The sequence below is a fragment of the Agaricus bisporus genome (genome assembly GCF_000300575.1).
Source record: "Agaricus bisporus var. bisporus H97 unplaced genomic scaffold AGABI2scaffold_7, whole genome shotgun sequence".
NCBI lineage: Eukaryota > Fungi > Basidiomycota > Agaricomycetes > Agaricales > Agaricaceae > Agaricus > Agaricus bisporus.
The window spans coordinates 1156147-1174654 of NW_006267370.1; the positions used below are offsets into that span (position 1 = coordinate 1156147).

Genomic DNA, 18508 nt, shown 5'->3' on the forward strand with positions numbered 1-18508 from the left:
AAAGGGAATCAGATCGTCAGCGGGTATGCAATCTACTTCTTCACTATTCCAGTCCGCCAGGTGAACGCCCTTGCACTGGCTATGCAAGACACTATAAAGAAACTCGGACATCTCCATGCGTTTCTTATATCATCGCTTGTACAGTTCTTACTCCGCTCACACCCCAATGACATTGCTACGAACCCAGAAGCAGATATTATTCAAGGCTGCTGCGAATGGTTCTTCTGGTGTCGCGAAAATCTCGATGGTTGGCTGGAGATAGTCAATTATTACATGACAGCCTGTGATAGGTGCGTCCTTCAAAGTCCTTTCAAGTTCACTGTATAGAATTGTCAGGGAGTCAACATTGCCGGGCGACTTGAGAAATATTCTCGATGAGGTCAGAGGACTACTACTAGACCGACTTCCGATTTCATTGGAAGGTGACTTTCCGCAAATTGAAGAGACTGGAATGTCACCAAAGAAAGTACACGAAGTATCTCGTATGGTCGCATATATCCTTCAAATCATTCGGATTAACAAATGGGACCCATCCGTGTTACGGATTGTGGATGTTGGGGCTGGCCAAGTCTGTTCAAAATATTATTTTATCATTCGTGTGCTATGGATCAGTTAACCAGAATATCTTTCGCTACCTTAGGGCTATCTAACGAGATCTTTGAAGGCTCAGTTACCACAAACAAAAATCCTTGCTTTGGATGCGGATGAAGCGCAGACAAGTGGAGCTCAACGTTGGGAAAGAAGATTGTTACCCCTTCCTTCGAATGAAAATCCGCCGATCACTCATAAAACTATACACGTTACTCCGGAAGCCCTATATTCTACTATTGATACGTGGATTACAGAAGAGAGTCTAGAAGGGATTGATGCGAAGCAGGAGATGCTACCTGTTCTGCTCGTTGGTTTACACGCTTGTGGTTCTCTTACACCTGATGTCATAAAGGTATTGGGTCAGAGGTCTTCAGGAAAGACGCAATGGAGGATCGCTAGTATGGTGGTCGTTGGTTGCTGTTATAATCTTATGAACCCGGGAGGTACGCGTTTCCTTTACGCCGCTAAACTTGATTGACTGACGTGTGTGTCAAGACTTCCCTCTATCTAAGTCTCTCAAAGAGAAATCTCCAACAATCGACCTTCCGGTGTCAGCTTATCATCTTGCGGCGCAGGTGCCGAATCATTGGCTTTCAAGTCTATCACCTCCTACACCTTTTCCTTCAGTCAAACTTGCACTTCGTAAAGTGATTTGGCGAGCTTTACTCGGGAAGAAATTGCGACAAAATGCACCAGTCAATCACCCACCGGTTGAAATAAACTTGACACCTGGACGACAACTTCCTTGGTCTCGATTACCGACTGCTAAAGTGCACAACTTTGAATTGAATGAAGAGGGCACTGGTGCAACGCCTGAAATGCGTCGTCTCGGACGATTGAAGGATACCGCATATACCGATTGGAAAACATTTGTAGATGTTGCTGAAAAGAAGATGGGTATAGACTTTGGAGAGAAGCTGAAAGTTGTGGATAGGGATATGAGGATGGAGCGCCTACTTGAATGTTTTCATACATTACGGTGTTTGGTGGGGACGGTAGTTGAGAGTGCTATCATTCTTGACCGATTAGTGTGGGTAGATGAACTTGTAAAGAGCGAGGGACGATCGGATTTGCGGACTTCGGTCGTGAATTTGTTTGATCAGGCTACTGGAAGTGGGAGGAATGTGGCCATTGTGGTAGCGCAAAAGGTACCTTCATCAACTGAGGTTTAATAGGGACATGCATTTACATATGTACAAGTTGGGCATTTGATCGATATTCCTGGCATTTACTCTCTCCACTCCACTGATGTCGACCGACCTGCAAAAACTGACGGTACCTCAACTAAAGGCTTTATGCAAAGAGAAAGGCATTACTGGTTACTCAAAATTGACCAAGAGTGCACTTATCGAAAAATTGGATGCACATGGAAAGAGTGTCCCGACCGCGAACGTACTGGTAACGGGGGATGGCTCTGTTACGCAGCCACAAGAAAAGCGACCCGGTGAGGAACAAAAGACAAAGAAACCCTCAAAATCTGTGGCCGTCCAAAACGCTGTGAAAGCGTTGGTAGTCGAAAAACCTAGGGAACCATCTCCGATTGAGCTTTGCCGAGAGCGAACGAACGTGACTATTGATTTTGGATCCTTGCAAGATGCTGAAAATACTCGAGCACCAGCGACACTGCGACTTTTTGAGCCAGCAAAAACTATTACGATAGAAGCAGCGCCACCTTCGAAGAAACAGAAAACGAAGCATGTGCCGAACGAACAGTCATCCATTATCAAGAAGTCAATACAAGAAGCACGAACGACCCGGAGAACAGTGCCGGTGGTAATAGAACCGAGTAACAAGCAAGAGATAGCGCATATACCGAGGGGAAAAGCGGTTGCGTCCAATGGCAAGAGATACATTCCACTCGTTATCCAACCCAAGTCAATCGCATCGACCACGCCAATCCCCGCAATCCCTTCACAAAGCACAGAGCGCCACAACCCAAACAGATACTACCTAGATTTTCCAATCCTAGACGAATCGAAGCTTGAGTTCAAGACGATAATATTCCCACCCTCATTTTCTCAACGACGATATGCAACCAACTTGGCGATAATTCTACGTGATATTCGTCGTGAAGATATACCGAATCTAGCATTGACTTGTCGATTGTTTCGGTATTCGGCGTATCTTTCTGCAAGAGTGTATTTGAAGCGGTGGTATCCGGGAAAACGGCTTGATGAAGTTTTGAAAAAAGGTTCTGTTGATAGGATGTGTTTGTGGTGTTATAAGGTGCTGAGGGATGGTGAGTTTAGAGAGAGAAGGGAGGCTTTTAGGAGTTCGTTGATAGGTAAATTGGTTGATGGTGATTTTGGGGTTATTGCGGATAATGTGTGGAAGAGCGGGGATGATGCAAGAGAAGCGGTCATTGCTGTTCGGTATAGTATTTCTCTTTCAAACAAGGAAGATGCTGGTGAACTTTTTATGCAGGTTCTTGTTAACTAGGTGTTATTTCTCGATGTCGCTGAACCAGGGTCTGGCCGAAGTGAAAAGATACCGAGTTGTGAAAGCGCAGGAGGTCGTTCCGGGAGAGATATGGGAGATTGACACTCAAGCAAGGGACAACAGTCAAAGGTCGAACAAGTTTTACGTCTTGGAAGCCACCTGCGAGATCATAGGAAGTGCAGTTGCGCCAGACAGTCAGATGCCAACTCGTATGGATTGGTCAGGGTATATCCAAAAGAAGAATTGCAGTATCATGGATCTCGTCCGGTGGACCAATCATGAAGAATACGATCGGGGTATAAGTAAAATTTGGCTGAAGAAAACCCGAGAAAAAGAAGACGGAGAGACACTGAGGATGGTAGCGCGGAGATACGTACTTGCGTGTACGATGGAGAATAGGTAAGCTGTGCTTCTTGGGTTCAGAAAGATAGGGTTGAGCGGATAAGAGTAGCTTGAGCGGACGGTATATGAATTGGAACGAAATGGAGCAAGAGTTAAAAGGTTTGCCGAGGAACATGGCCGGTGCTCAATTATCCAAGGAGCAGAGAGTAAACCTTTTTGTTCCGGCGTACGCGATAGTTTATTTGACCTTGAGAGTCTGTTGACGAATTTCTTTCAAGGCATCACCATGTTGAAAGCGTGCACTTTACGACAGCACCGGGGCGTCCGTTGCACAGAGCGCTGGGAGTTATTCAGACATCGGCGAGGGAGTATTATGTGTTGAAGGATAATGGGATGCAGGTGGGGTGCGAGGAGGAAGGAATTGCAGCAGTCTGGATGGAAGCTATCGGATGCAGTGGCACGGGAGAAGCCTAAAAATAGCCATCAGTGACGGTGATCAGAAATGTCATAGAGGCCTTTCAGCTTTGTTCATCCACCATCTCTATAGGTGGTGTCACCCGGTTTCCAGTGCAACGCGTACGCCACGGACTGTTCGTTGGGATATTGATGCAAAAGATGATACTCGAAAATGGGGAGTATGATTTGTCGAAGCTTTTTGCATTGATTGCAGAACTGGGGGAGTCGCTGAACGAAAATAGAAGCCTGTCTGTTTCGCTGTATGCACAGGCGAACAATGTCAAGGTGCGTGGGAGGGAGAATTGAGTGTTGATAGTTGCTGAGGAGAGGTTTAGGCACAGGCAATTCATTCGCAGTCGGGCTATGTGTTACGAAGGTATGGATGGCATCGAGTGACGTGAGTTTGACTGTACTGAGGCTGTGTGGTTAGGTTTAATATGGATAAAACGCAAGGTTTTGAGTTTTTTTTTCTCCGTGAAGCCTTGATACAGAGATTGATGATGATGGTGCATTAGAAGAGTATGATGCGGAACTGGAACGGATGAATGGGAGCCTTGCGGCTGAGAACCAGGCATTGCAACATGACAACAAGCAGCTGAGTTCGCTGATCAAGGAGTACGAGCAAACGTTGGAGACGGTGATGAGTAGGCCAAGATCTGTTATTGTTTCTATTGCTGCTAGCTAACGGATGATGCAGGTGCATTTCGCAACAGAGCGGTATGTGGAAAACTGACGATGTGTGGGATGTATCTAAAATTTACTGCTCAGAGAGATGTGCAAGAGCGGGAACTGTCGTTGATACGAGAATACGAAAGTCAGTTGCTGTCTCAAGAGGAAGTAAAGGCGACGCAAGAGCTGACTACGAACACTGCGATTGCGGGGTCACTTTCGCGGCTTTCTGATGCTCTGCGAAAGCTGCTGCGCGCCGAGTGTGGGGAGGAAGATGAGATGGAGGAAGAAAAGGGCGGTGAGGGGCTGGTGGAAGAGCCCGAGGTGGTGGCACCGGATTCGCTGGAGCGGGAGATCGAGCTGGCGCGGCTGGAGGCGGAAAACGAGCAGCTGAAGCAGATGCTGGGTGTGTTGCCTCGGCGAATGCCCGAGAGCCGGCTGGAAGGGGACTATCGGCGGACGGTGAGCCTGACGCGGGACGGCAAATATGTGGCGTACGGTAGATAATAGGCGTATATATTTATTTAATTATTTATAGCTGGGCATAATATTCCCACTTTGTGCGCCGATGCCCCTCGTCTCCCGCCAGCCCATGCTCTCCGCCCTCAGCCACAAGTTCTCCCGCCGCAGACCCTCCGCTCGCCACACACCTTCACCCCTCGTGGTCGACGAGGTCATCGACATCACCGCTCGTAAGAGGGACGAGGAGGCCCAGGAGCGCATCCGTCTACGCGCAGAGGCCGCAGAGGCCATCGGTCTCAACCCCCTCTTGGTCGACCAGGATGTCTGCCCCCGTCGCGACGACACCGAGGACCACGACGAATGGGCCCATGTACGGCCCGAGAGCGCGATGAGTTTCGTTGACCACCCCACCAATCCCCGCGCCTCCGTGTACGCCCCCACCCCCACACCCCCGGGCTCCATTCTTAGGTCTAAATCCCCGTCTCCCATCCCCGGTTGGACGCCTTCGCTCGGCTTCTGCTGCCGCATGCCACAGCCGCAACAGCTCGGGTCATTCGAGTCCTATCCCCCCCTACCCCTCCACCGCATCCGCCCTCTCTCAGTGGCAACAGCACGCCAGCACCGTACCAAAATACTATCCTCCATCATCCCTCCGCATATTCGCCCTCTCAAACGCAAAGAATTGGAAGCCTCGCTATATCGTCCTTACCTCTCCCACCGCCGCATTGACACGAACGAGATCGCCCTCTGTGTCCTATCTCCATTTGTTCAAAAACTCAGGTTCGGACGAAAAGGAGTTTGAAAGATTGGCCATCAACGAGGACAGTGTCGTCTTTGTTTCCGATGACGAGGTTGCCGGGCGGCGGAGTGTCATTAAAATCGGAGGCGTAGAAGTTGGTGCCTCTAAAAAGGACCTCAACGTTGAAGACTCTGGCAGGACAATGTGGTTTCTACAGATACGTGACCCTGCAGAGTCTCGACAATGGATATCTGCTATTAAAACTAGCATTTATAACCAACGGCAAGCAATGTCTAGCCCTCTCTTGTTGGTCTCCCCTGACCTCTATTACTTCACACTAGTGCCATCCGCGCTGGCCTGTTACCCTCAGCCAGTACAGGCTTTGGCGTCAACGAGCCTCGCGGTGATATCGACGTTATGCTCTCAATGCGTGCCCAAGGTTTTATATCCACTCCTATCTCTCCGAAGCTCCGCCATAGTACGCCACCTGCACCTGTAGAAACTAATTCTGCTTCATCAATCTCGGACCATTCCGTTCGGTCGCAAGCGTCTACGTCTAAGGGGCCCGTAGTAGTATCCACCATCAAAGGGTTGTTCTCGACATCGCGTCCTCGTTCAGGTTCTCGAGGGACAACTATGCCTGATCAGAACGAGCTGCGCTCATCTACCCCGGATCATCAATCACCATCAAGTGGAGCTACTACCACCCCTGCCTTTCTACCATCGATCAATCCTCAAATTAGCATTGATCGCAAGATTGTCTCCGATCCGGAATCGCCGCATTCCACCAACGAGCCTCCGTCTTCATTTCTTTCGGCCGTGAATCGGGGAGCGAGGGTACTTTCACTTGGTTCAATATCTCTACAACCTCCACCACGTAAGCGATGGACTTCCTCCATCGTGGTGACGCCTCCCCCTTCCACGGATAGTCAGCTTGAGCCCGAAGTTTATCAAAATGCCCATTATAACGATACTGCTGCGAGCTTGGGTGCTTTGACATATTATAAAGACAAACAGGAATCTGAGAGCCCAACATATACATCAACGTCCGCCACCGGTACTGTGGATGGTAGCCAGCCTCGTCCTACATCTGTCTATTCCGTGTCTACATATGCGTCTAACGAGAATTCGTTGAACGTGGAGAGATCAAGTAGGAGCTCGAGCACGAAACGGACTAGCTCCAGTACGAGACGCTGGTCTCGTCAAAGTTCCCTTCCTCCAATAGCATCCCCTCCGCACGGTCCCCTACCAAACCCACCTGGATCAACTTCGCGAGCGGTGCTAGCGGCCGAGGAAGCTCTTAGCGTTGGTTCTACTTCGGTACAGACTCAGCGGAGCGTTGTTTCGAGCCTTCCGTCGATTTCCAAACGCCCATCTATGTCAAGTGCCAACACGACAAGTCCCAGCTCTCTTTCTAGCATCAGCCCCATCGCAAGACACAACAGAGCTTCGATGCCCCCGCCACCACGTCCTGAACCGACTTCGGCATTGCCACCTGCACCGGGTCAACGCCGGAACAATCGTCCTCTATCAGTTGATTCAATGCCACAGCCAAATCGTAGTCCCAACAAGTGGAAGAGAGTTTCGAAAGCGGGGAAAGGTTTCAGGTTGTCCATGATTGCACCTAGTAAACCTCCCCCATTGACTAACTTACCACCTCGTCCCGATGAAACAGTGTGGCACAAATCTCCTTCCTCCCGGAGGTTCAGTGCTGGGAATGTGCGGTTGTTGCGGTTGAATCCTATTCCCGCCTCACCCGAGCCTATGACTGCACCCTTCCCGCCTCCCATGGGCCCCTTGCCCCCCTTACCTCCAACGCCTGACGAAAACACTTCAAGTTCGTCAGATTCAAATGTTAATCAGCCTCCGACTGGCGTGGCATTAACAAAACACGCTTCACTGAAACAGCGATTGCGCATTCTCAGTGCACCATCATCATCTACCAATAACAATGCTACCGCCGACTCTGATTCCTCGACTATTCGTAAAAACACGCATACAAAAAGCAAAACTGTCGATCTCTCATCATCTTCACTTTCTCGGCTCTCTGGTTCAGGTAACAATCATCACAAACGCACATCATCTGCAGATATTCCAAGTTTGCATACGGAGCTTAACCAATTCAGTTTCAAGAATAGAAAATCCGCTCCTTTACCACTTGCCTATACCCCCTCCCACCTCAGCATGATGGCCACCAATCATACCCAGTCTCAACCTGCAACTCCAATCGGCGAGAAAATTTTATCTTTAAGTGAAGAATCGGACGTTCTGAACAATAAAGACCACGACACCAATAACGACTCTATCTTTTCCTCTGTTTCATATTGCTCTGCAAGTGCTCCTGTCGCCGCTCCCTCGCTTTTATCTTCGAGTATAACGAGGACTATACGTCCATTGCCTATCGTGCCAACCGCGCCAGATGTGACGCCACTCTCACCTCCCCCAAGAAGAAATTCAAAACCTATCATTGTGATTCCTTCTCTTCCCCAGACACCCTCGACCCCATCCATCTTTGAAGAAAAGTCACAATCTGAGGAATCAAAGGTCGAAAATTCAAGCAGATCCTTGCCTTTGTTGCCCGCGGATACATTTGGCTGTTCGACAAATGTTTGTCTATCTTCTCTTCCTCCGAAATCACTCTCGCCCGTGTTGTCGCTACCCCCTTCGCCACCGCTACACCCGGTACCGGAAGGTATATCTGGTACTCCCGAAAGTCCTACGCAAGACCACACTGAAAGGGGAATTCCTCTCACCCCGGATAGTCCTAGTCGAGATACCCCGTTCCCCCCGAGTCCTGCCTCGGGTACTTCCTTTGGTCCTTTGAGTCTCTAAAAGTTTAGAAGTACTCTGCATTCTGTATTATGATTCATTTAATATTATGAACCTGTATATTTCATGTAGTAGGCTGAATGATAAGCAATTTTACGGTACAAAAAAAATGAGGTTACTAGAGATACAAGATAACAACTAGAGCCCTTATGCAAAGCTATTTTCAACATCAGCACTATCCTCGCCTTGTTCCAAGTTGGCAAACTACACAAAGTCATTAGTAACTTGAATAAGGAGGAGATAAAGGTGAAACTCACTGTCAAGAAGGCGGCAGGTCGGTGCTCTTCTGCCCAGAATAATAATGGCGTATCAAGAGTCATGCTATAGCCCATATTTGGCGTCCACATCTGAGTGAGACCGATACCATAATTCCAGACTTTTCCTTCGGGAACCAGTGTCATACCGAGAATACGATCAGACAGCAAAAGTTGCACACGCTCCGACATATTAGGGTTAAAGCCTGGCGGATTAGCTGACGTGTCCTGGTTTTTCCTACCCCACTCAAACCCAGCAACGGTCAGCGAATGAGCCGATAGTGACACGGAACCCGGCGTGAAGGAGGTCGTGATACAGATAGACGACGATCCCCATTCGGGATGTTCAGCCATGAGTTTAGCTTGAGTCGTAACATCGGTGGGTGATAGGTGTGGAATTTCGAGCGATTGAGTCTTGATCCATCCAAGAGGTTCAAGGTCTTTGAGAAGGAAGTCATCCTTGGGTAGATTAGATGGAAGCTCGACATTGTTGTTACTACCCCGTTGAGGAACCCAAGCAACAGCCTTTATCTCTTTGACTTGCTTGTTGTCAATTGGGGAGACACCATACAAGAAGGCAACGACCTGTGTTCGAAGGTCTGACGCAGTGACAAAGGCACGCAGAATGTTTTTGGGAAGGACATAGGTAAAGGAGCCAGCGTCATCCTTCACGTCATCATTGGAGACGTAGATGTGTTGCAGACGGAGGGCAAGGTGAGTGGCAGAAATCGCGCGTACACGCCAGTCAGATTTGCTACTGAAAGTCTGTTGTTCATAGTTGGTCGTAGTGACAGTTTGAATAGTGTCACCATGAACGTTGGTGGTTTGACTGAAGAAAACTGTGAGCTACTTATTTTTCGTGCTGGAAGTTAACCTTACGTTTGAACAGCCGTCACCTGACTTTGAGCTTCGGTGCTCTTCTCAAGCTCAGCCATTTGTTGACGTTGAACGGATGGTGCTGCGATCTCTTGCCCGAGGATGATGTCACGAATTTCGCTGACTGTCAATGAGGCAATGTTGACACTGTTCCGCTTCCCAAAGTCCTGAAGAATGAGGTCCTTCATCGCAACTTCGACCTTGATCCATTCTTCGTCAGAAAGAGAAGGCCACACGAAATGCGGCTCGGTGATCGTGGATTTGTCAGGATGGAGAATAACCTTGGCTTTCTCATTATTGACGTGCAGTCCACGAAGAAGCAGGATGAGACGAGAAAAGGCGGTATAGCTTGAGATAGATTTGAGCCAGTCATCTAGATCATAAGTTAGTATCATTGTCGCTATTCAGAAGTAAAATTTACTCACCATAGAGGCTGAATAGCACCATCTGAGGTTGAGTGGCACGCTGGACAGAAGATCAGTACAAGAGATACTATAATACATGCATACATACTAAGATCAGATCACCGAATTTCTCCATCTTCATGCAAGCTTGGAAGGGCAGTTGTAGCTCACTTCCCTTGATAACGATGTTTGGGAAATCAAGCAAATGGACCTCAAGGGGGTCTAAGAACATCCACCTGAGTCAAAAGTAATGCGAACGTCGTTTGATTTACTTACCAAGCATGCCCTTACGGGTGACAATGACCTGCTTAGGCTGCTCTTCAACAGGGAGGGAGCGAACAAGCGCGGCGACTTCTTCAGCAGTTTTCCACTTAGCCAATTGACCCAGACGCTTCTGCCCAGCCCAGACACTGGTGTGGATAATCTTCAAGAACAACTGTCCGGAACGAGGGTTGAAGATAAATATAGCACCATCTAAGCTCACGGTTAGACAGCCCACATTCCAAGGTCTCATCAACACTCACTGATGGGTTTGGTGGTCAAGTTCCCTTCGAAAGTCTTATGGCTGTTGAAAACAATGAGATCGCATTACACACGAGTGGAAGGAAACATACATCGTAACTCTGTATACGTTGGTATCGTCAACGAACCAGATGATTTGATTAGAGAACAACTCGGAGTAGTTTTGGCTGTTGAGGTATGGTTCCGTTGGTTCAGATGAATATAACTGGAGACCTTTGCGGATACGTTCACGAAGTACGTGGCAGGCGGGATTGGCCTTCATGATTTTAGCCATAGCTTGTTGAATAAGGGGTTTCATCCCCGGGAACCAGTTTCCATAGGCTGACCACAAGTTGTAAGCCAAGTCCATACCAATCATAACACCGGTGGGAGAGGGATAAATGCTCATAGAATCAGAAACCTGGTAATACATGTTAGTTACGCGAAACCATTGGTATGAGGACATTACTCACGTAGTCCAAAAACTTCGCTCGGGTGTATCGTTCAATATCATGGGTGTCGAAATCACCCCAACGGAGCTGAACGTCAATCCAGTACTTGTTGCTCGTAGTTCCATCAAGAACATCCTTAGCATCTGTGACCAATGACGGACGAGAGATATTCCACTTGTATGAAGAGAACAGTAGAATATCAGCGCAAGATGAGTTCATCTTGTAACTCTTTCGGGGGTGAATTGTTTCCTTCTGAACGGTTTCAATTTGGAGAGGCTCGAGTTCCTGATCGAAGACTTGACATAAATCCATAACAACACTCTCATGGACTATGAGAAGCGGTCAGATAACGGTTTAATAAAGATCAAGGCAACTCACTCTTCTGCCACAAGTGAGCACGGAATATTTGAATCAAACTAATCTTCAACGTCGGAATCTTTCCGTGCATGAAAATACCAGTGAGATCGAGTTGCACTTGGAAACCAACATATACGTTAGCACGGTTGATCGTAGGACTCCACCAGAGTGTAAATCGACGATTAGGAATCTGATTCAGACCGGAACGTTGCGCGTTGGTCAGTTTCTTATACCTCATCGACTCCTCGAATCCAGATGCCTTCTCCCAGAAGAGACCCTCCCAAGTGGGGAAATATGTTCCTTTGAACAAAGTGTGTTCAAGAATACCTTCAACACCACCAAGAGCAGCAATGACATCTACACGGTAATTGTTGAGTTGCCAAAGTTTTCCATCATGTCGCTGCGATGTCCACCAGAATGGATTGCTAATGAACAGGGTCAGTGGATACATTGCAGGACCTAGGAAGACCACCTACTGCTTGAGCAACTGATACTGCTTCCAATCTGTGCGTACACGCCATCCACGATCATAGGCCAATCTAGAACGACGTCAATATGAAGAGGAAATTCAAGTTAGAATTGAACTCACGTGTGCCTATCCTTTTGGAAAAGAGTATTGATACGAGGGATACCACGATCCCAACTGTCTTCCAAATCTTCCAGGGTCAGACGACGGTTCTGTGCATTAGCCTCCTTCCTCTTCATAGAATACTCTGACCAAACGCGAGCAGAATCAAGGAATTCGGCCTCCCATGGTTGAAGATAGCGATACAAGTTGGGAATCAGCTGGTCTTCCTCATGTGACATACCAGCGCGGAAGTGGGTAACGGCAACGTCGGTCTGCTTTGACCACCGAAGATCGCTTTGAGGAATCAAAACATGGCCCATCGACAACATTCCCAGACCACCGAGTTCCTATATGGTGGGTGATGAGTCCTAAAGTGTAATTTCTGTCACGAGAGCTCTCACCTTAGGAGTATAGAATACAACAGGAGGGAACCTCGAAGGCATCTTACTATTCAAACCAATTTTGACACGAGTTTGAATCTTGTTCTCGGCCTTGACGAGTGCATCTAAGAGTTCATTGGTATGGATGACTGCCTCTCGATAGTACGTCATTAAACCGATCAACGCCGTGTTCCATTTATTGACGATCTTGGAGAAAGTTGTCGAACCGGAGCTCATAAGCACTTGACGGATACGGTTATTAAACTGTTGAACACCGTCGTCTGATACACGTAAAAATGCTTGAGCGGTACGCTCCTTCGTTTGCTCGTTGGTGAGATTCCAAACGGCGTCTTTGAGGGAGAACTGCTCTCCGGAGATGGTCCTGATCTTGGGTAAGATGCGTATCTCGAAACCACTCATGGAGAAGAGGAGCTGGGGGTTGTTTTGCGAGTAGACGCTGACAAATGTATTCTCCCACTCGATTGTCGTCAACGACCGAGGAAGACGTTGCTTTATATTCCAGTAAACTGCTCTCCCGAGGTTGACATCGTGTTTGATGAGTCTCATACGGCAATCCCGAGGCCAGCAACGTTTGTTGTTGTAACCGATGACATTATTGTTGGTTGGATCAGGGTTCGCAGAAAGGTAACGTTGGATCAGATCGCGAGCCTCATCAGCCGAAAAGCGGAAGAGGATATGCAACCTGTCCACGTAGCGCGAATAGAGACGGATAGGGTGACGCGTCTCCGTAGATGAGTCACGGTACTGGAGGAAGTTGTTAGGCAATTGCGGAGGGCCTGCCATCTCACTCGCACGTTGGAGACCGAGGATAAGAAGATCGAGGACCAAACCATAGTACTGGAAGACGAAAGCAGAAAATTGAAGACCTCTGATAAGACCATAAGCATTGGTATGCGCCATGTCCTTGTAGGTCAGGACTGAAATAATTAAAGAATCAACCATTGTTCTTTAGAGGAAGGGAGAGGTTATAGACCCACCAGTGTTATTCTTAGCAGTTATGTAGTCCGCTAGGTTATGATCGAGAATGAGGCGTAGCAGGCGGTTGAGAAGAGTAAGGTCAATCTTCTCATAAACTTTCGACAGGACAGTCTCCATCATAACAACACATTCACCCTCACTGGTTTCCCAAATGTCTGTCAGGTTGTTGATGCCCTGACACCATTTATAGACAAGCAATGGTGGAGGCTCCGTGTCCTAAAGAATATACTATTAGATCTGACATAATTGACATAATGAACGAATGCTCACAGCCGGCTTGACCCATGCAGGGAAAAGTCCACGTTTATCAGCCTCAAAGAACAAGAATTGATCAAGATACTAGAAAAAAATGCTGAGTCGAAGAGAGCAAGAAGGATGGCGACAACCTACAGCATCAGTAATCTTCTCAACGGGCTCAATATCATAACAAGGGATAAGCTTGTCATAAGTATCGAAAAACTCAATGCCAGATTCTTTGAAAGCACGTTGGGTGAGCAAAAGACGTTTGATGCGAGAAAGGCCTGTAGATATACGTCAAAGAAGGTTAAAACGCATATATGGTTGTACTTGCATTCATGTGGATTATCATATGCTTGCTCGATCAAGGCAAGTTCTTCTCTTTGAGACTGGTTCAAACGGCCTTTTACCGAGTATGCCTCTTTCAGTTTCTCGAGGGCAAGGACGAGCAGTTTGGTATCATGTTTGTATGACAAAGGACTGAGTACATGCGTCAGAAACTCCGTCGAACGATACAGGATCTGCAGCACTTACGGGAAGGGGATCGGTGAGAATTTGCGAGATTCCAACCAGTGGACAGTGGCAGTATAGATAGCGACGGCCTCTTCAGCACTGATGTAAGGACCATCTTTGAGGTAGGCATTCTGGCGTTCTTGCTCAGCCTTGAGGTAAAGACGCGTCAAACGGCCAAGGTTCTTCTTCACAACAGCCTTGTCGACAGTGGCACCACGACGGATACGTTCACGATTATAATGTGCAACCGAACACCACCAATCGGCCTTGCTCTTGATGTAGCGTAGAATGATGTTTTCGATGGCAGTTGGCATACCAGGAACTTTCCAAGGGATATTAGCTTTCCAGCACCTCCAAGCCTCAGACAAATGTTGCAAAATAGTCTTCGATTTGTTTTGCTTGATAGATTCAGGCATCATGTCAAGGATATCGTGCATAACAGCAGCACGCAATTCAAGATCGAAGTGAGACTCTACGCGTTGCTTGGTGACAGTCTTGGCAATGCCTTTGCTGTTTCTCCCTTCAAATTGACGAGCGAGCAAGTTTCCTAGCCTAAGGCAGGGTATTAATACCATGCGCATGTAGGCAGAATACAGAGACCTACCATCTCTCAAGTAAGGGGACGATACCACGCATGAAGAAAAGCCAGACGCGCCAGCCGGGCGCCCAAAATCCACAGCCAGGACCCTTACCGACAGGGCCTGTGTTAAAGCGATAGTAGATCAAGTGCTTCAAATCCTTGGTCATGCGTACTTGTCTCATCAACTGAGAAATTTTTAGTGACAATTTGAATGTAAGAGAGGAAAAACGAACCTTGTACTTGTACCGGTACATACCCGTCAAAGCACCAATGTGGCTAAAGATATATTGAAGTGCATCAGCCAGCTGGAAGGCATCGACGTTGCCAAGACGGAATTGAACGTGAGCATCAACGACAAGCTTGGTAAGGCGAAGAATTTCGCGACACAAGTGGAAAGCATTTCCGAATCGAGATTTCTTACGTTCCTTAGTCGTAAGAGTTCTAAAAAATGATGAGCACCGTAGGTAACAAAAAAGACACTTGTAAACCTACTTGACTGGTTTCAGGTTCATATTATAGTCAAGATGGAGGTAGTTCAAATTCTACCGTCGTAATTAGCACCTAGTGTGTGAATATAAACCCGATAATGCAACTGACCTTGCGATGAATCAAAAGGTTCAGCATGTTATATCCCTGTCTGCAGACTTGGAGTCCAGCCTCAACCCAGTCCAGCCTCGTAGTCTGGAAGAATTTGGTAGTCTTAAGTTGACGGAACAAGTTCTTCTTCGACATCGCCTTCTCCGGCCTCGTATGCAATTCGTTGAGGACGAAACACTTGAGCAGTTTTTGATACGAAACGCGGACCTTGACAGCTTGGTTGGGAGGACAGTGCTCGAGATACCAACCCTTGACAAGTGGAATATCTTGAGCCCTACGCATACGACCAGAACGACGATTATACGGTTCGGGTGCCCACCAAAGAGCAATGCCTTCAGCGGTGAGGTCATTCTCGAGATCCTTCTCCTTGAGGAAAGGTTCCAGTCCTTCGGGCATCTTAAATTCATCATCATCTGCACCATTCGGGCCGAAAACGCTATCCTCATGAGAGACCAGTGGTGCATTTTTTTGGGTGAAACCACGAAGGGATATAGGGTTAATGAGAGGATCGAAGTAGAAAGCAGGTAGGTCAGGATCATCAGTACGGATGTAGACGTTCTTGGGGTAATGATAAGGTGAAATATGCACAGAACGAGGGAGGGAGTTGTAAAGGTGAGGGAAAGCGACTTTGTACTCTGTGCGAATTTGCTGCCGAATGATGACTTTGTTTATATCGTTAAACTCATTCCAATCTTCATCAAAAGCATCCATGTCCCGGTATAGAGGTTCGAACTTGGGTCCTCCCGGTATGGCCATGTTGAGCGCCTTGGCAGTGAAAAATGACTTTTTGTCGAACAAGTAGCTGGCATTCTTGTCGGCCTGGTCCGAAAGGAGGGTACGACCGAGACGATACAAGTTGGCCATCTCCGGTAAGGATAGTGACCAGTACTTGTAAGATGATCCATTCACGGACTTCGTGTCAATGAGGGGCTTCGCGTCATAAAACCAGTCGATGATTGCGGCATCTTCATCTTCATCTAAATCTAATTGGATAGCTTCTAGCGGTTCGACGTCGAGTACGTTGTCCCCGTAGTCCAAAGGAGGTTCTTCATCATCAAACGGAGGGAAACGCATACGTTTGAAGTGCCGGCGGTCCCTCTTCTCTCGACGCATAGCAAGCCACATCGTGCTCCATTGTGCATGATAGACGGGCTCAATAACACGAGGTATCTCGTTCACGAATGTAATGGCGCCAGTGATATGGTAGAGCACAGGAACTTCGCGAACTTGTTCCCAAGGGAATGGGATGTTTTCCAACAACTTCATAACGGCATGAGGGACGTACTTGAGGGCACCGAGATGAACGCGCTTGTCGTTTCTGAACTTGCGATTACTCATGTCTCCGTGGTCTTTGATGATTTTTCGGACATGCTCAGGAGGGAGATCCTACAGGTCTGTGAGCACTTCGGAACAGTAAGAGACAATGTAAGCAACACTCACCTGCTTGCCCATATCAACGTAGCCTCCTTTGCGTTTCTCGCCATATCGCTTTCTCTGCATTTGCACCCATTTTTGAGTTTTCTGCGCGATGACTAGACGCGAAGCGCAAATACGTCAGACACAGGAAATAATACAAGTAACACAGCAAAATACCTTCGGGTGGCATACGCGAAGACGAAGCGTTATTTTGAGGCGGCATGCCTGGTGGAGGGGGTGGCATAAAACCGGGCGGAGGAGGAGGAAAACTCATCCTGTGTCAACGTTGTTGGATGCGTTGAGGAAAGAGTTTGTGGCTGATGTAAGCAGAGCAGAGGCCCTTTGCCTGATTGGTGCACGGGCCCCTGAACGAGTCAACCTTCATACCATTAAAGATAATTCATGATCTCAGTTGACAGCAGAGTTAGGTGGCACGCAAATTAATTATTTCAATGATGATATACAAAAAACCTCGCCGCGTTGCTCACTTCATGATGACGCTACATTTCCTTCCTTACTTCCCGAAAGCTCTGCACCAAGCTTGTATCCTAAAATCTATGACGATTGTGCTCCGTCCATCTTTTTCTTTCGCGCATGAATAGATGCTAACACATACCTTGTCCCAATCTATTTTGGAGCGCGTTAAGGGTAGTGCTCTTCTCAAACTCTTGAATGTCTTTTCTGACATTTCTTGATATGTCTCGTTCAGCGATATCTGATATTTACTTTCTTCATCTTCAACAAGCGCCAGTATTTTCGATGCCGCCGAACTGTCGCTAAAAGTGATCCCAGGAGGTAGGTTGAAAGAAACATCATGTGCCGTTGTTAGTTGAACCTCAAAAAGAATCAGTTGAACCGTCTGTCTCTATGCACCTTGCTCACATTGCCTTGCTCGTAATAATGCACATGAGCCAATATTTTTCCCGTGACCTTACCTTCGTCAAAGCTGATCGTATATTCTGATCTCCAACGACCAGACCTGTGATGGAGATATTGGAAAACGAGTGGGCCCAGGTGCCAACAACGCACCAATAATTGGAGGGATTGTATTTGTTCGCAACGACTTGGATAATGAATTCACGCACGCCATTCCCTTTTGAAAAAATAGAAGCTACTCCATCGTGAAAGTGGGCTGCGAGGTATGTCTGGGTCGCGTTGTCCAGCGCTGATCTGATGCCCATGGACTCCTTAGAGTAATGCTAGGAAAAGTCCAGGATCACTCACCGTAAGGGCTCTGACTCTGCGTCGAGTTCGTGTGGTTGAGGGTCTGATGCTTCCTAACTCACGAAATTCATTGATACAGACTGAAATCAAGATGACAGCCACATACCAAAGCCAAATGATCAAATGTAAAGCTCGTCTTAGCTCTTGGATCAATGAATCTCTCTTCACTTTCATCGTCATTGGCAGGCAACCTAGCAGCTTCGCTGATGATGCACTGAGGAATTGTTGGGTTGCTCCCTATGTATAAAGGCGAAGAGCCGAAGGTTTACCTGATGATTATTTCCGGGTGACTCAACGGTGATGAACTGTTCCAAGTTATATTCTCGGAGGGCAGGTTGTACACCAGCTTGTAGTTCTTCATCATTGTTAATGATGGAGCGGACATCTAATTATCGAATGATCAGCATGCACGATTAGATGAGTACGGCGCATCAAACCATTCAAAACGTCATTAATCTCTCCAGGAGGTGCTTGCAGAAGAAAACCGGCTGATATCTGAATTCGCTCCGATGTTTCCATCGTTCTGTATAAGATCGGGTGTTGTCACTGTTGTGGGATAAGCAACACTTGTGCATCAGATGCTCGGCGTCTGCCGAACTTCGATTGGACACGTCCGTTCGTGA

The 18508-nt window shown here is 47.5% G+C and overlaps 5 protein-coding genes across 5 annotated transcripts; 2 read left to right on the forward strand and 3 right to left on the reverse strand.

Annotated features, from left to right (window-relative positions):
• Positions 1–79: 79 nt before the first annotated feature.
• Positions 80–1824, forward strand: AGABI2DRAFT_186564 (hypothetical protein; the record flags this gene model as incomplete). Its single annotated transcript, XM_006462622.1, has 4 exons — positions 80–290; positions 328–568; positions 641–1034; positions 1114–1824. Coding segments are annotated over 4 exons (1496 nt in total), but the record flags the coding sequence as incomplete, so codon positions are not given.
• Positions 1825–3369: 1545 nt separating this feature from the next.
• On the forward strand, positions 3370–5062 carry AGABI2DRAFT_224222 (hypothetical protein). Its single transcript, XM_006462623.1, has 8 exons — positions 3370–3429; positions 3482–3598; positions 3651–4113; positions 4164–4204; positions 4259–4281; positions 4344–4472; positions 4526–4545; positions 4597–5062. The coding sequence occupies exons 3-8, from the start codon at positions 3979–3981 to the stop codon at positions 5002–5004; spliced, it is 756 nt and encodes a 251-aa protein (XP_006462686.1). The 5' UTR covers positions 3370–3429; positions 3482–3598; positions 3651–3978; the 3' UTR covers positions 5005–5062.
• A 1091-nt stretch (positions 5063–6153) lies between these two features.
• On the reverse strand, positions 6154–6837 carry AGABI2DRAFT_193791 (hypothetical protein). Its single transcript, XM_006462624.1, has one exon. The coding sequence runs from the start codon at positions 6738–6740 to the stop codon at positions 6438–6440; it is 303 nt and encodes a 100-aa protein (XP_006462687.1). The 5' UTR covers positions 6741–6837; the 3' UTR covers positions 6154–6437.
• A 1837-nt stretch (positions 6838–8674) lies between these two features.
• Positions 8675–16935, reverse strand: AGABI2DRAFT_152119 (hypothetical protein; the record flags this gene model as incomplete). Its single annotated transcript, XM_006462625.1, has 24 exons — positions 8675–8731; positions 8785–9610; positions 9661–10030; positions 10083–10122; positions 10171–10283; positions 10338–10535; positions 10586–10626; positions 10676–10983; positions 11036–11343; positions 11393–11796; positions 11848–11910; positions 11961–12286; positions 12341–13257; positions 13318–13534; positions 13589–13657; positions 13709–13839; positions 13890–14035; positions 14090–14620; positions 14673–14833; positions 14882–15089; positions 15141–15190; positions 15246–16631; positions 16686–16777; positions 16839–16935. 24 exons carry the CDS (start codon positions 16933–16935, stop codon positions 8675–8677), a joined length of 7059 nt encoding a protein of 2352 aa, XP_006462688.1.
• A 153-nt stretch (positions 16936–17088) lies between these two features.
• On the reverse strand, positions 17089–18424 carry AGABI2DRAFT_193792 (hypothetical protein). The gene is made up of 8 exons (XM_006462626.1): positions 18323–18424; positions 18155–18270; positions 17992–18099; positions 17886–17938; positions 17691–17831; positions 17544–17640; positions 17278–17496; positions 17089–17216 (listed from the first exon to the last, which is right to left on the reverse strand). Exons 1-8 carry the CDS (start codon positions 18402–18404, stop codon positions 17151–17153), a joined length of 882 nt encoding a protein of 293 aa, XP_006462689.1. The 5' UTR covers positions 18405–18424; the 3' UTR covers positions 17089–17150.
• Positions 18425–18508: the final 84 nt, after the last annotated feature.

Bases quoted from the DNA above. Each gene is read 5' to 3' on its own strand.
- AGABI2DRAFT_224222 (XM_006462623.1), top strand. From the start codon at position 3,979: ATGCAAAAGATGATACTCGAAAATGGGGAGTATGATTTGTCGAAGCTT. The intron at 4,282-4,343 runs GTTTTGAGTTTT...ATGGTGCATTAG, and splicing joins TAATATGGATAAAACGCAAG to AAGAGTATGATGCGGAACTG. The intron at 4,546-4,596 runs GTATGTGGAAAA...TTTACTGCTCAG, and splicing joins GTGCATTTCGCAACAGAGCG to AGAGATGTGCAAGAGCGGGA.
- AGABI2DRAFT_193791 (XM_006462624.1), bottom strand. From the start codon at position 6,740: ATGTATATGTTGGGCTCTCAGATTCCTGTTTGTCTTTATAATATGTCA.
- AGABI2DRAFT_193792 (XM_006462626.1), bottom strand. From the start codon at position 18,404: ATGGAAACATCGGAGCGAATTCAGATATCAGCCGGTTTTCTTCTGCAA. The intron at 17,497-17,543 runs GTGAGCAAGGTG...ATTCTTTTTGAG, and splicing joins ATTATTACGAGCAAGGCAAT to GTTCAACTAACAACGGCACA. The intron at 17,217-17,277 runs GTATGTGTTAGC...CAATCGTCATAG, and splicing joins CCAAAATAGATTGGGACAAG to ATTTTAGGATACAAGCTTGG.